At 42.5% G+C, this 17,438-nt stretch overlaps 1 protein-coding gene across 1 annotated transcript in view; it reads right to left on the reverse strand.

The window, feature by feature from the left end:
• The window catches only part of agmo (alkylglycerol monooxygenase), a 61,386-nt gene that overhangs the window by 12,384 nt on the left and 31,564 nt on the right, over nucleotides 1–17,438 (reverse strand). The window contains exons 9-12 of the mRNA XM_080748767.1: nucleotides 15,922–16,056; nucleotides 14,455–14,571; nucleotides 11,031–11,113; nucleotides 8,314–8,419 (exon numbers count right to left, since the gene is read on the reverse strand). Coding sequence (XP_080604893.1) covers nucleotides 8,314–8,419; nucleotides 11,031–11,113; nucleotides 14,455–14,571; nucleotides 15,922–16,056 — 441 coding nt within the window. The remainder of the gene's footprint in view (nucleotides 1–8,313; nucleotides 8,420–11,030; nucleotides 11,114–14,454; nucleotides 14,572–15,921; nucleotides 16,057–17,438) is intronic.

The raw sequence follows: 17,438 nt of genomic DNA on the forward strand, positions 1-17,438 counted from the left end.
AACTATGACGAAAAATGTTCATCGACTACCTTTTTTTTACAGACGAAAACCGAGAATAAATGGATAGACAATTGTGTCAATAAATAAATACTAGACTAAAATGTTAGGGAGGGACTAGTGGAGAAGAGATGCAGTAGAACGTCGCAGATTGTCGATTTTCAGCATACAATTGTAAAATCAGGCATTTATGATGCAATCAAGGCCCAGCAAAATACATTTTATCGACAAAATAAACAAAACATGTGATATTTAGCCGACTAAAACTAGGCTAAAACTAAAACATTTTAGATTAGTAAAATATGGCTAAAATTTTGAATTGTATTCAAAACTAAATAAAGATTTGTTCTGTCAAAAAGAACACTAGTGTGGTGCTACAGTATGAGAAGAGAGGCAGAGTGGTGGACAACCGTGTCTTGTGTGAATGGGTTCAATTAGAGCGCTCAGAGTGAGAGCACAGACAGATGAGTCCCCTGGGACGTGTAACCTCCCACCCCTGTTTCACCTCCATGTCTGTGCAGTGCTGGGAAAAGTATACTCACAGTTCTTACTTAAGTAAAAGTATCGATACTGCAATGTAGAAATACTCTTGTTAGGTCATGGTCACACCAAAGTATGGTTGCCAGCTGATATTCTGATTCTGCCAATGCATTTCAATGGGAATGGAGCAGATTTTCAGAGAAATCTGCCATTTACAGATCTCCAAAAATCCGCTCCATTCCCATTTAAATGCATTGGCAGTATCCACTTATCAAATGGCAACCATACTTGGGTGTGACCGTGCCCTTTCAAGTAAGTCTGGAATACAACATTTACTTGAGTAAAAGTACAAAAGTATTGGTCTCAAAAGTAGAAAGTACTTATGCTAGTTGTTTCACAAGTTTTCAAATGTATAAAATGTATAAATAAAATAGCCGAACTACAAGCTCACAATGCGTCGCATCGCATGCCGGTCTCCTGCATGAGAAACCGCATTTCTACCACTGTTCCAAGAAGACATCCCCCTCTTGGCAGGGGAGATAATGCTCTAAATCAGTGGTTCTCAACCTGTGGGTCAGGACCCCATGGGGGGTCCCCAGATGATTGCCTTAATGCAACACTGTTTTCTCACTCAACAGTAAACAAACCAACTAAAGGTTCATGTGTATAGAGGGTATCTGCACTTTTCTAAAGTGACAATCCTTTAAAATGACAAATTAAACATTGGCCAAATTGTCAAATAGTAGTGAAAATAGCCGATTTGTGAGGCGTTGTGAGCATGTAGAGCTGCTATTTTCACAATAGAACTGTGTTATACAAAATGTAACTTAGTGCTCGTCAGGGTGGGGGGGTCCCCAGTTAAAATCTGATTATTTTGGGGGCCTGAAATGGTTGAGAACCCCTGCTCTAAATAATAAGGTTATAAACCTTCAGGCAATAATCAAATAGTAGGTAAAACACCTGGGTCTAAATGTTTCAATGGAAGTGTGCCAGTTCAATGTATTAACATAATATGCCATACAGATTGGTTAAAATAACATTTTATTCTTTAAAAGGTTTAAGTTGCCAATAAAACTTCCAGCCATGATAACTACCCAGCACTCCCGCAGTGAACTGCTGTTGGCTATTCACCTGCTCTACAGGCTCTAGTCTACAGGGACCCTAGTGTTCAGGGGTGAACATGTTTTATTTTATAATATTACATTAAATGTATTTATTGGATTTTCCATTGAAGCATTAAAATCAACGTTGGTACAATAAGACAAGTAATAGCTTCTTCTAGTACAATCCATCAAATACACAATTATAATAAACGGAATGAATTATCACCCAAAACATGAAAAGAATAAAGGATAAAAGAAATAAACTTAAGATAAACTAAAAGACTAAAAGAAAAACGCACACAGACAGATAAACAAAACAAAACATCAGTCAAGCAGCACATATCTATGACACATCTATAATCTGCATAATAAAAACACAGCACCCCTGCCACAGCAAGCCCATCATACTGTATCAAAGCTCCACCCGACCTTATGTGTCCTTCAACAAACCTCATGAATCCTCGATCAGAGATCGATTCAAATTCCGGACAAATTGAAGGAATGGACCCCATACCTTCCCATACTTCTTGGAGGAGCCACTTAGTGAGAATCTAATCTTCTTCAATGTGAGACAGCGCAACGTGTCTCTTATCCAGTGAGTAGGGGAAGTAGGAGATTTCCAAATAATCAAAATGAGTCTCCTGGACAAATAGTGTAACAAAAGCCAAAAAGCTCCCAATGTGGCACAACGTGGCACATTGTGAGACTGTAGATCAGCTTTTTTCGGCTAAGAGGGGAAAAGCAGCGGACCTCGTATAGAGCCCTGGGGAACCCTGGTCAATTAAGTACAGTATGTTGGGGTTTAAGTGGTTAAGCGCTGGGCTCAAAGGCACCTTGAAAGACAGTTTATCATTCACTTTCCAGAGACCCCTCTGATCACAGCCCTGCTTATTTATCTACAAGGCTACTGCCGCTCCTTCTGAGGCATGCGCCCACACTGGTGCACATGGAGGAAGATGATTTGTGGTCAGAGTGGAGAATAAACTTTTAAAGGATTGGTCCACATGTCAACGCCTGTTCCCAATTCTGCAACCTCAGCCTGTCTTCGGTTCAAACGTTCTAAGTCCGGTACGTGCGCTCAAATCACAGCAAAACCACTAGACATTTACCATCTCACTCCATATGAGATTACCATGAAAAGAGCCAGAAAAGATTTCTCTTTACAACAGTATCAGACAAGTGATTGAGCAATTGAGAGAGAGAGAGAGAGAGAGAGAGAGAGAGAGAGAGAGAGAGAGAGAGAGAGAGAGAGAGAGAGAGTAACCAATATGTAACCAAGTGTTAAAAGGTTTAAATGTATTCCACAGCACCAAAGCTTCATAAGCTTTTATGCTGTGTCACACTGGCATATTTCATGGCCGGTCTTTCTTGACTTGAAGTTGAACATTATAAAATATTATGTCATCATTTCTAATGTTGTGAAATTGTGAGCGGACTTCTTCTGAGAGCATTATTACTGTAGTATGAAATCTGATTCATGCGCATTTCAAGAGGGGAGAGGAGTAAATACCAGATCCGTTTTACAGTCACATGCAAGCCCTGCAGTGAGGCCATGCAATAAACTAAATCACAATTACTGCGAGAAGATGCAATCATTTCAGTTCAAAAGAAAGTAAACTTTGCCCTAAGAAATGAACTAAAAGCCCCAGAACCAAATCCTGATGGAAAATTCCCTGAAGACCAATCGGTGGTAGACTTCCATAGTTTTCCCTGGCAGGAGGTTTGACAACATAAACCAAGCGCTTACACTTTGATGGACATGATCCCCTGCACATGAGTGATAATATTTCACACCGTGTACTGTCGACCGCCAAATTGTTTACTCTCACAGAGCAGTCCTATCCAGCACCATTCGTTTTTTTCTTCAAATCGCTCCACTTTCGCCACGAGAGGAGATTTCCTTTCCTTTCCATTCCTGCAAGCTTTCAGATGATGTCATGCTCGCCGAGTTTCCATAGCTGCACACGATCCCGTTAACCTCAGCAGTGCTCCTTGCTACCATGCATTCCTGCCACAGAGACCTCTCGCACCTGAGATCTGGCTCATGGAAAACGACGTTTACACATAACAAAAAACCTCCCACTGATAGCAGTCTTATCTCAGTGTTCAGGGCTGTCAGAGAGTTCTGACAATGACTGGAAGGAGTAAAGGGGGGAATGTTTGGGTGGGAGTCATCATTTTTGTGGACCAGTCAGGTGTTGTGTTGGAGATAAGGGCCACAGCGCAGTGAGGTGAAGCTTTTGTTTTGGACATGAACTTGATAATATTGTTCTGGCCTCTCTGTTTTCTTTTTTTCTCCCCCTTTTTTGGCCACAATGGTATTTATCTTTCCCTTAGAGGTTGAACACGAAAAAGATAATCATGGACTGCTATACACTCGACTTGAAAACTGGAAATGTCAATGGGACATAACAATAGCCTACAGCTTGTACGGGTTGTCTTTTATACAGTAATGCCAATTTAGAGACATGGCAACCTCTTGATATAGGAAACTTTCAGAAAGAAAGTGGTTTCAACACAGCACCACTCCGCAGTGCATTGGCACAGAAGTGCCCCCCCCCCCCCACCCCCCGCTACACCTATCACCCATAGTTTCATAACCAAACCTACACACATAAAAACAAACAACCAAATGGAACAGACATCAAACAATAGCATCAATCACAATAAACATGCAAAACCAGTCTCCAAATCAAATAACAAGCCAAATTAACACAACAATAAAACAATAAGTGCTGGCACACCCTGAGGCATGCTGGGAAATCCTTTCAAGCTGAAGGGACACACCCAGGGACACTACGATATAGTAAAACACAGTGTACAGACATCTATGGCTATGCTTTCGTCACCAAGAGGCATTCTTTGGAAAGCTAAACAGGGGGTGTCAGTAGATGACCGGATAGCGCACATAACTGAGAAGACGCTGGTTTGATTCCAGCCAGAGAGCTGTGTTGCATGCCATTCAAACTCTCTTCCCTTAGCTTCCTGTCTCTACGCTCTCCTAATAAAAAGCTACATTTATCTAAACTTGCTCTCTTTTTGGTCATCGAAGATAAATGATCTGCACTAATAGTCTAATGACACATGTTCTGCAGTAGCTACAAATGATGTCCAGTTGGAGTACAGAGCTGTACAGTATCACTGCATTAATAAAGACTTATATGAGACTGCCAATGACTGAGAAAACAAGGATTTCTGTGACTTCATCGGTACACAACAAAATCTGAATAGTTCATTTTACAGGCTCATAAAATGGACAGTCCTAAACAATCCAGTTTTAACAATATGGGTTATAAAATGTACCCTTATGGGTCAGTTTTTAACACTCTGGCTATTACTGTGTAGTTACAGGATTGTAAGCTGTACAACATACAGCTGTGGTCCACAGCACCTCTGTCCTTTCATTCAAGCAAATCAGGAACATAAATGGCAGTACAACTAAAAGATTACGATTAATTGACGATCATTTTGATTCATTGAATTTCATCCTATATTAAAATTGGCTAAAGGGAGGTCTGGCAGGCAGGTGATGACTCAGACATAACCATAGACAAATAATAGGGATGTCACAAGACTCAGACATAATCATAAACAAACCCGATATGCCCATATATAGGCATGTCACTATGAGTCAGACATACATTAATCATAAACAAACCCGATATGCCCATATATACTGTAGGCATGTCACTGTGACTCAGACATGACCATAAACAAACCTGACATAAACAATTCTGACAAAACCCCCGACACTACAGTATAACATGTTGGTCGGATCGGCGGTGCGACGTAGGTGTCCAAATCTGTAGTTTGTTGAAAATAGCAGATCTACAAGCTTTACTTACGTGTTGTATAAAATACTGGTTAATCAGAATAATCAAATTAGTTGATTATAAAAAAAATCTATTCAGATTTTCGGTGTCGATTCGTTTTGGTTGTAAGTGAGTTATTGGTTCTAAATATCGGTTTTCGATGTATTTTCAGTTATTTGTCCAGCCTTACTTATAGTCCTCCACTACACTTTGAAGCATACTGTCCCCAAGCACAGACGAGCGTGCCCACAAGAACAAAAAAGAAGAAAGAAGAAAAAAAAAACACCCACCACCCACCCTGTCCTCTACCCAGCTTTTAAAATTACACACACTAGCACCAGCATCATCCCGTCTGAACCGCCGTGGCCTTCCATGTCTGCCACACAGACGCTGGGCGTGGGTGGGTGAGTGTGGTGGCTGGGAGAGAGAGAGAGGCAGCCCTGGTTTGCAGGTCAAGCCTGCAGCTTTACAAGGGAAATCTCCAGAGCCACTATAAATACCGCTGTGAGCTTTAAGGGTGCTGTATATCACACCGCTGGCTTTTAAGGACCACAAACCAACCTCCTTTTATTTTTTTCCTAGTCATTTTTCTGTAGTCTCTTCGCACATACAGTCGCATTGGACCTGAACACAATTAAATGTGTATTTGCCCCCCCCCCCCACCTCCGTTTCAAGTCACCATTAATTGATTGGCACGACTTCAAAACAGGTCCCGCTCTGCAACAAAAAGTTGGCCGTTCACCTCACACGTCAGGACCATATATCATTAATGTACACTCAGGTTTGGGGATTTCCCCCGTCCCGTCCCGTCCCCCCACCCCCCTATTCTGCACATTGCCATAGCAGAAAGCAAAAGGAGCAAATACATCAGGAACCATTTTATGAAAACCGTTAAGAGATTTCAATGAGCCCCACCTGCATGGGTGACATTTATTCAACTCAGGCTGATATAGCATGACTTGAAATGAAGCCTAATGATTCATTCAAGGAAATGGGTACACGAGACAATGATGCTGTCAGTGAAACACAGCCATGTGGCACGTGCTGCATAACGTTGTTGTCGGGTGGAAACCTTGTACTGTATGTCCAAAACCGTTCGTTTTGTATTTATCATTTTAAAAATGTTAAATAGTGAAAATAGCTGATCTACAAGCACACATCGCGAGGTGCTGTGTGTTTGCAGATCTGCAATTTTCACTAGTTTTGTTAAGACAGTCTTGTGTGATGAAGCAGGCCTTTACCTTACGAGAAAACATACACATTTGAAACTTGGAGATACAAGGTTTCTGCCTGACAGTGACAATATGCTTGTCACTGTCCATTTTTTCAATCATGATGCCAGAATTCATTTCATACTAGTAAGAGTCATCCTGAACACCTGAGTAATGCAGATGTGGAGCAGGGACAATAAAAGGAGCGATTCAGTGCTCACGTGCAAATCTCATCAGCCAGCACTAGTTAGCGGCAGACAGCATTAATTGCTTCCAGAAGTGTTGCTTTCGTTCACACCGGCTGAGATGGCAAAGGCGGGGAGGAAAAGAGGGAGAGAGAGAGAGAGAGAGAGAGAGAGAGAGAGAGAGAGAGAGAGGGAGGGAGGGAGAAAGTGGTTGGGTTGGAGGAGGGCACATAATGAGAGGTCAGCCGCCGAGCCGCGATCTACAGCTCAGCTGCGAGTGCCAGAAAGGCACGGCAATTTTATGGTCAATTGGGCCGTGCATCTGGTCCCATACATCACACGACCTAGAGCCCACTCACTCTCGCACACCACGTGCACACGCATGCACATATTATTATACATGGACACATTCAGTTCTACCTCCACTAGTATTATAGTTTCCCCACTGCTAATGAGGCCACTTTGACCATGAACACCTTTAGTGTGCCAATAATTTTTCTTTTGAATTTCTTACTCTTTTAATTTATAGTATAAATGTGTAGGCTGCATTGTAATTCTTTTTCATGATGTAAATTTGTAACAGCTGTGTTGAAAGGTGCTTCATGAAAAGAAGTTTATTTTTCTAATTATCATAATATTGAAATGAATACAAGCCACTGTGGGAGTTTTAGGTCACCAAGCCACCATACCAGCCACCTCTCATCGTCTCCACAGTCTTCTACCTGAGCTCTCACACAGCGCTGCTGGCCTCATGGGAGACCCCTACAGGCTGCAATCCCACACTACAACCATAAACACCTTGCGCATACACAGACACAGACACATTAGGGATGCATAATGAGGAGTAGCACTAAGGTACACCACGTCCTCACGGTGGGGGCTCCTCACTGGGGGTGAGCCACTAGGGTACAACAGCAGAGGCCAGCAGTGCCAATGGCCACTCTAAATAACACATTTAGCTGATATATAAATATCACTGGACCTAAGATTTGGTAAATTCACAAATTAAGTTTTCAAAGAAAGCCTGCATGAGTAAAATCATCTACACCAAGTAGTGGCACACACGCACGCGCGCACATGTCCACCTGTTACTGTGATGTGAGGCTACAATGATTAGTTCACTGTATTTGCACACTGTGTAGAGCTATTTCACTCTCTTTGTCGGTCTACACCATTATTGACCAGCTCCAGTATCTGACATCACCTCTTTATGCCAATATGGAGATCCCTGCTCTGAGTATCTGACATCACTATGATGTCACAGTGATGTGTCAGGGGAACCACAGTGTCAGGTGTTACCTGTCCGGACGGACGGATACGGTCAAGCTGTGCCGGTTCTGATAGTAAACTGCGACCTACGGTGGCAATAATGCTCATTTAAGCCTGATATATAGAGCAAAAAAAGATTGAAACACCAAATGTAAACTGTAAAAACTAAATGTATGCACTCTTGGTCCTTTGGATAAAAGCATCCGCCACGTGGCATGTTGCTGTACAGTATGTTGTTCCCAGTGGATTCTCTTACCTCTATGGGCACAGCCAGTGATGGTAGGAGGGGCTTCATGTAACTGTAGCGCTGCATCATCACCATGACAACGCATCGCATCATCTCAAAGAAGGCTGCCGTTGGCCTGGAAAACAGAACCTCGCCGTCAACACTCTCTGACGGAAAGTAACTAAGTACATTTTACTCAAGTACCATACTTTTCTTGAAAAAAAATTCCATACTTTATACTCCACTACATCTCAGAGACTTTGAAGATTTTGATTATTATTACATAACATACATTAACCACTAAAGCTCTAATTTATACTTCATTTATCTAAATTAAATAGTTGATTTAAAAGTTCAAGCTTTGTGAGCTGTGTGAGTTGGACACACTTTAAAATATTTGGAAAGAAATGGTAAAGGTATCCACAAGTTTCCGCGGGAGTTTACTGGAGACTATCGGGAACAAACTTCCGGGTTTAACAGCAGACATACAAGCTCACGTCGCGTCGCAGATGCAACCCGTTGTGAGCTTGTAAATCGGCGCCGGAAGCTCGGTGCAGACGTCTGCGCAATGCACTATGGGGCATTGGAAACTCGTGGATAGCCCATTCATAATGCCTGGGCTATACCATTATGGTACTTTAGTACATTTTGGTGCCGACACTTTTGTACTTTTACTCAAATTACATTTTGAATTCAGTACTTTTAGTTGTAAGGGTGCCCTCACACCAAAATACCTAGAGTGGAATCCGCCAATGCATTTCAATGAGAATGGAGCGTTTTTTTTGCAGAAATCCTCTACTGGCAAAAAAACGCTCCATTCTCATTGAAACGCATTGGCGGATTCCACTCTAGGTATTTTGGTGTGTGGGCACCCTAAGGGTGCCCACAAACCAAAATACCTATGAGAGTAGAATCCGCGTTCCGCCAATGCATTTCAATGATAAGGGAGCGTTTTTTGCAGAAATCCTCTGCTGGCATGAAACCGCTTCACTCTCATTGAAATGCATTGGCGGAACGCAGATTCTACTCTCATAGGTATTTTGGTGTGAGGGCACCCTAACAGAGAATTCTACATTGTGATATTGCTACCTTTACTTAAAGGGGAAGACCACCCATTTTCAATATTGAACTATGTCATTAATATAACTTAGAGGAGTTGTGTGGAAATAGAAAAAAAAGTTCCCCCCCTTCTGTATTGCCTAGAACTGGAGGATTGATTTTGGGGTTTGTATTGTAAAGTACAATGTGTGATGTCGTCAAGTTGTACTTTACATTACAAACCCAAAAATCAATCCTCCAGTTCTAGGCAACACAGAAGGGAGGGAACTTTTTTTCTATTTCCACACAACTCCTCAAGGTATATTAATGACATAGTTCAATATTGAAAATGGGTGGTCTTCCCCTTTAAATGAAAAACCTTTAAGTGAGCTTCTTCCACCACAGCACTCATTGAACATTATCTCAATCCTCTTAATTCATCTGCTGACCTTCATTCCAAGGACACTTTTACAGTAACAGCGGGATCGGAATAATCCATTATTAAATGGAAGCGTTTTCAATTTGCAGAGCAGATTGAGGTGAAATAGATTTGACCCCTGCCGGGGTGACAGGAGTGAGATAATGTATCAGCAGGTCAGTTCCGGGGCTACATAACTGGCAGTGGTGGAAAAGGTACTCAAATGTTTTAACTCAAGTAAAAATATCAATACTGCAATGTAGAAATACTCTGATAAGTAAGGGTGCCCTCACACCAAACTACCTATGAGAGTGGAATCCGCGTTCCGCCAATGCATTTCAATGAGAGTGAAGCGGTTTCATGCCAGCAGAGGATTTCTGCAAAAAACGCTCCCTTCTCATTGAAATGCATTGGTGGAACGCGGATTCCACTCTCATAGGTATTTTGGTGTGAGGGCACCCTAAAAGTCTGGAATTCAAAATGTACTTGAGTAAAATTATGAAAGTCTTGCCAAAATGTATTAAGTACCAAAAGTAAAAGTATGTATGTTTGAAAATAGCAGATTGTTGTTGTGAGCTTGTAGATCGGCTATTTTTAAACAGCCTAGGTATAAAATAGGGCTAGTGGTTAATGTACTGTATGTTTTATAATATTATCACTTGTATCTGCAAAGTAACTAGTAACTAAAGTTTTCAAATAAATGTAAAGGAGTAAAAATATTTGGAACTGAGATGTAGCTCAGTAGAAGTAAAAGTATTGGAAATTGGTACTCAAGTAAAGTACAAATAACTCTCAAATAACTTTCCACCACTGCATAACGGTGCGAGGCGTTGTGTGCTTGTAGATCTGCTGTTTTCACTAGTTTCGTGCTACAGTCTTGTGTGGTGAAGCAGCCAGGGCTTTACTTTGTGAGAAGAAAAAAAAAACGAACAAATGTGAATCCTGGAGATACAAGGTTTCTGCCTTTCAGGAAGAAACCCAAAATACACAGGGAAGACATACCGGTATTTGCACATTGTAACCACCCCCCGGGGGTCTATTAGAGTAATATTAACTCCATAGACATATACAAAACCGAAAACTTAGAAAACCTCTTTAACAATCTTTAACAATATATATATTTTTACACTGGTAGCGCACTTGCACATCAATAACGCACATCAATATTAACAGCCATCTTTCACTATTTGCTCTGCTTTCCTACTGTCAACAAGAGAAAGATTGGAATACAAACAAAAAAGAATAATAGAAATATAGGTTAATTCATAAAAACGTGATTGAATGACGGTACCTCTGGTCAATAATGTAACCCATGGAGGTGAGAGTGAGCAGGATGTAGCCAATCATCGCCAGGATGGTAACCGGGGACAGCATCTATGAAAAATTCACATTTTGCACAGCATGAGAAACGGGCCAAACGGCCATGGGGAGAAAATACATTAGAATGTAAACCTTAAATCAATATCATGGTTGGTTAAGTTACAATTTCAGAGAGAGCCCAATGGGAGAGAAGCCATAAACCACAGTTTTGTTCGAACATGCGCAAAAATGCCAACGCAAATAAGCCTGACCTTCAGCATGAGTGTATTGGCACACGTCCCGTGGTATTGCACTCTATCTCTTTCTTTACACTGACAAGCCCAGTTTACATAGGAGCACTAATCATTTCAGATGCGTCTTGACAAGGGATTTGACCGCAGTGGAAGAGACTGCAGTTTGAATCCCGGTAGCCTTGAACAGAGCCAAGGCAATCAACGTGAGAACGCTGGTCCCATGCATATCCACACTGACCTATCAGCTGTTTGCGGTCAGTGTGGACCGCGCGCGTGCACGCACACACACGCACACACGCAGACATGCACACACTGTCACACTTACAGCATATTCCCCCCCCCCCCCCCCCCTTTGGAGTAGCCAATTATTTTGTGCCGTAGTAGTAGTCATTATGCATGGGCAAATTGTGTTCGCATAGACGGGCGTCAAAGCTGGTTGCACCACGGTGGATTAAACCCACAACCACCACCCGAGTGCGTACAGCCTATCTCTTGATTTCTATCTCACACGTAAGAAAAAAGAAACATCAGCAAATAAATACTGAAAGTAGCCTACACACACACACACACACACACACACACACACACACACACACACACACACACACACACACACACACACACAGCGCGTGCATGCATGCGTGTGTGCATGGTGATGAATGTGATGTACAGTCCAAATCATATTCCATCCATGTCCAGTCTAAGCCAAGGTCTTGGCTGAAGGCAGTGGCTGAATGCTTGGTCTCTCCCGAGGATGCCGTGGTCTGTCAACTTGGGTTTACATCTCTACTGCACTCAATAAAGACTCTCACAAGCGAAACCCACTGACAGCCCGTGCGCAATACATACTCTGCAGGCCATATATAGTAAATAAAGCATCTTTCTATCAACAGGATGCATATAAAGTAGTATTTCTTTGTGCTTATCCAAGGAATTGTAATCCACAGGCCTCATACTGTATGAATCATATCCTCCCGAGCCTGCACACGGGAATGGAGTGAGCTGGTATGGTTATGGTTCTGTGACTCAATAAGACAGTTTCGTCCGGCTTTCAAACTGTTTCCATGACAGGGGAGACACAAGTCACGCTAAAAACCATAAAAAATCATTACGGCTGACTGTTCAGCAGTTAAGTGACATTAAAGTTCAAAGGCTACAGATACAATTATTTTTAGCCAGAGGTATAACGACTGGAGGAATTATTTTAGCATCAAGGGTTATGTGAACCTATCCATGTCTTCTAACCCTGGGGGCACAGTAGGCCAGACAGTGTGTTTTGTCACATGATCTTTAGTTTGACTATCTGTTACCCCAGAGGAACAGACTCCAGACGCTAACTGAAATCCTTTAGGGAAAATCTTTCGAAATTCATTTGCTGTCATCGGGTGGCAAGAAGTAATATTCACACGCTAAAAGAAATGGAAGGGAAACGTTTTCACGCTTCTTTCAGCGTGATAATTTTTAATTTTGGCGGCGTGTCAAATTGCAGCAATAACAGCAGCGAGCAGAGATGAAAGTTAACATCTGGTGGTGGTGTGGCGACCAACGAAATAGATGGATCGTGTTATTGTTTCTTAAGTCCCTCGAGGCTTGGCAGATTACATTTTTTATTTTGACCATTATCAGAGTCGTTATTATGACAATGTCCATGAAGAAGCAACGTTTTGCTAGGCTGAGAAGTCTCAACTTGGACAATTTCCTCCTCTGTCTTACTGTCTTACTGGTTACTGTTCGTCCGACCTACAGTATAATAAAACGTACACGTTGGCCCTCCAATGATGTAATTGCAGTGTAGCTCCACTTGTTTGAAATAGAAATGTTTTCATGGCTTCGAATTAGCGCTAAGCCCATAAATTGTCCCGCAGTGTATCATCAATTGTCAGGCTAAATAAGTGGCTAGCGAACATGTGGATATAAATACATACGGTGACATGATTTATTGTCGGGCCAGACGGCTCACTTTGTTATTTTCCCCTCCAAGTCCTGATTGCTGCATCCTGAAGGCTATTTGGGTTGGGAAATGGTTGACTCGACAATTAGGGCGTTTGTGTTCGTTGTTGGACCACCAGCTGTTGCTGCTGTTTCATTCGCTGGGAAGGAGGGGGAACCATGCAGGGGCGTCACTAGGGGTAGGAAAGTGGGACTGAGTTACTAGGGCCCAATGTGGTGGAGGGGCCTTAATTATTTCATACTTTAGCTATTGAAAAATAGCAGATATACAAGCTCACAGCGCGGCACCGAGCGCCGCGCTGCGAGCTTGTAGGTCTGCTATTTTTGAAAAGTCGTGAACATGTGTGCAAATCTTTGAATATATGTATTTTTTAAGCGAACATTTGTAACTCAAATTTTGCTTCTGGGGGGGTCCCTGGAACTAAATATTTTGAGTTGGGGTTCCGTTAGAAACATAGGTTTTTAAAAAAGAACTCAGACGGATTTGAAATATTCAAAGATTTTCATGATTTTTCAAAAATAGCAGATCTACAAGCTCGTAGCGCGGCACTCGGTGCCGCGCTGTGAGCTTGTGTATCTGCTATTTTTTCAATAGTTAAAGCACATGGGCCCCGCAGTGAATCCTTGTACCCAGGGCCCAGAATTTGGTGCGACACCCCTGGGGGGAACCCTCAACCACGGCCAAACGTAGAGGTGAGGACCACAACTGTGGGATCACCACAGAGGTAGGAGAAGACAGGCCATTTTATTTGGGAGTTTGAAGAGGCTGGGTGGGACAGTACTTTCTTGGCTAACCAAAACTATGCCTAGGGAAACAAGGCTTCCAAAGATAACTGTCTTTGAGAGGGAGAAAGGGGGTCTTTTGGCTAGCAGAACGGAAAATAATAGACAAAAGTTGTTCTAAAGAGGAATGCCAATCAGTCATTCTGTCATGATGTTAGAACGGGCTACTTTTTTCCTACTGGCTAAATGGAGGACTCAGCCTGACCATGGACCAGCCACAAACACAATTGTGCTTAAAATGTGCCACCGTGATTGAGACAAATATATGTGTGAAAGACATAAGCCCTCCCGAGAAAAAGAAACGGTTTACTACATTTTTATGGTAAGTTGCAGACAAAGGACATCATTGTGTGAGACTTGAATTTGACAAAACAAATCACTGTTGTTGTTCTCCTAGACCTAGTGTACTGTACTAGATGCTGTACGTACCGCTTTGGACTCAAACACATCAGCCCAGAGCCCCAGCACCAGGAAGAAATGCATGACTACGTAGATCTGTAAAGTCAGTGGCCAGCTGACCTCATAGGGGATCTCCTTTCCAGTCACCTGATCAGGGAAAATGGAATTAGTATAGATTTCGGTTCAGGAATTCTTTGATTCATGTTTGAGTAATACAATATACTTCAATCACAAAGCAAATGGCATGATTATTAAAAAAAAATAAAAAAATACAACATTCAGTTGATCAATAACCTCAAGGCACAGAAACATGTGCTTCCAGCATCATGTCACTCCAATAACAAACTTGTGACCTTATGTCTATATCCATGATGCCCGGATAACAGATTACAAACTGATAGCAATATCAATCATTAAAAATCGGCAATGCATTAATAAATAAACAAATAAACATGATATCCGATTCAAGAGATCCTTGGTTTTTTATTCAGGGTCTTTCCCAGGATCCTGGGTTACTGAACCACATGTGGGTTCCCCACATATTCCAAAGCCTGTAGGCATTCCAGCACACAGCTCTGCTTAGTCTCAAAAGCTGAAACACATTCAACCCTGTTTCCCTTTACTTACCCTTTCACTCCTCTCCCTTTTTCTCTCTTTCCTTCATCAACAGATATCAACACACGCCCCTATATGGGACTACAATGGCAAGTCTTTCAAGATATTTCAGTCAGACTCCAGCTCCCCCCACATGCTCAGAATCACCCTGCTGAGTTTAAGGGGCATATTTAATTGTAAAGGCAAAGGGGAGAGCTTGTGTGTGTGTGTGTGTGCGCGCGCGTGCGTGCGTGTGGGAAGTACAGTGGAGCTACATATGTGCCACCATCAGTGCTATTTCAAAGCTAACCACTGGGGCACTCATTTAGAGCCTATATTTCACTCTGCTCACACAGAATGCACATACACACACACACACACACACACACACACACACACACACACACACACACACACACGCAGCTACACCAGCACATACACATGAGTACATACACAGTCACACCAGTGCATAGTGCATACATAGTTACACATGCACGCGCCCACGCACCATTGCATGCCTTTGTGCTCCCACAGACTGTATTTAAAGTGGGGTGAAAAAGAGAATATTGTGTTCCCTCTACAAAGGCTCACCAGATTTATTTGTCATGGTGGGTCCTTGTAAAAATGGTTGAATATGTGAAACCGCTGAGTCATTTGGGTTGTGATTTGAATGTGTCAAAATGATAGGTTGGAAGTTCTTATATTGAAATACACAAGACCAGAGAAAGTGGTTTTTAAGCCAGATTTTTATACTTAGTTTGCCAAGCCGGTGTCGTGCACAGAAAATAAGCGATCTACAAGCTGACAACCTGTCACAGGGCAATGCGTTGTGAGCTTGTGGATCAGCTATTTTTGGTGCAAGACACCGACATGCAACTTCAGTGTAATTCAAGGTTTACTTACTTTGGGAACTTCTTTGTGATCTCCCAGTCGTTTTTTACCAGGTGACCAGCTCGGCCCCTTGAGGAAGGTTGACAGCTTATGGACGATTGTCTCGTATTTATGGGATCTTCTCCACAGATAGCGGTAGTAGCCGAACTGAAAAGGAAAATATGATAAGTATTTATTTAGACAACAACAATAAAGTATAGTGAGGTTTATGTCATAGACTGGGTGTGTCAGAGACGTGACAGTTTAGATCTGATCTGTTGGTCAAAAATGAATCATTCTCTTCATAGGCAAATTGATGGGGTTGTGTTCTTTTGTTCCGTATATGGGGGAAAAGAAAATTTAAATGTTTCATTTGTTTTGGGATGTGAAAACATAAATGTTCCTATGAACACAGATGGAAACGCAAAAACCTGAGCGCTACACAACACAATGCCGCATTTCTCATATCAGTGTTAATGATTGTAGCCATAATTAATCCTGAGTGGAAATGTTTTTGGCGTTCGTGGTAAGAGGGGGGGGGGGGGGGGGGGGACATTGCTCATATATGTTACCGTGCCAAGGGTGAGGGCAGCGAAAAATAATCAAACAACTACCTCCTGGCAATTTCATTTTATTGGCCTCCTTCACCTCAGCTGGGCAGTTTGTTTAAAGTAGAGTAATAATGTTATGGTTACAAAATGGTTGGTCCGCCAGCAGGGGAAATATGAGCTCACGCCTCATCTATCGCTGCTCTCACAGGTGTTTACACTCAGTACCATGCAGAGGGACGCAGGCTAGAGCTGCTGCTTGACCAAGTGGCCCAGTGGCAGTGATGTCACCGCCGTGGGAACAGCGTTCACTTCGTTGACTAAAAAGACCAAGACGAAAAATGTTCGTCGACTACTAAATATATTGACTGTTCCGTCAACTAATGAAAGCTAGACTCAAATGTTAGGGAGGGACTAGTGGAGGAGAGATCCAGTAAGACAAGTCGTTTTATGTTTGGTTGCGCTCGGGTGCTGCGCTCTGAAAATATCAGATCTACCAGAGCTTGTAGATCAACTATTTACAGCATGCAACCAAGTGCAAAATCAGGCATTAAGACGCCATCAAGGCCCACCATAATACATTTTTGATGACAAAATCAACTGTAGATTTATTTATTTTTTATCCCACGATTTTGTAACCCATTTCTTCGACCCGGTGTCAATTATCTAATGTAATCCTGGGGGCGCTACACTCCCTCTGCCAACCTGGGGAGACAACGGACTGACCTCATGCTTCCTTCTATGCATGAGGAGTCCAAGTTGCTTCTTCTCAACTGACAGGGGGGGGGTTTCCCTGGTTGGACGTAGCGCGTGGAAGGAACACGTTATTCCAACCAGTTCCTTTCCCCTCTATCAGGCGCCCCGGCTGGCCAGGGGGAGGCAGTATAGAGACCAGGATTACTGCATGTTTTTTGTGAGGGTACCACTACCTACCCTAGGAGACACAGGGAGAACATGCAAACTCCACACAGAAAGGCCCTTTAGCCAACCCCACCTAGGGTA

Source organism: Nannobrachium achirus (genome assembly GCF_963921795.1).
Source record: "Nannobrachium achirus genome assembly, chromosome: 2".
Classification (NCBI taxonomy): domain Eukaryota; kingdom Metazoa; phylum Chordata; class Actinopteri; order Myctophiformes; family Myctophidae; genus Nannobrachium; species Nannobrachium achirus.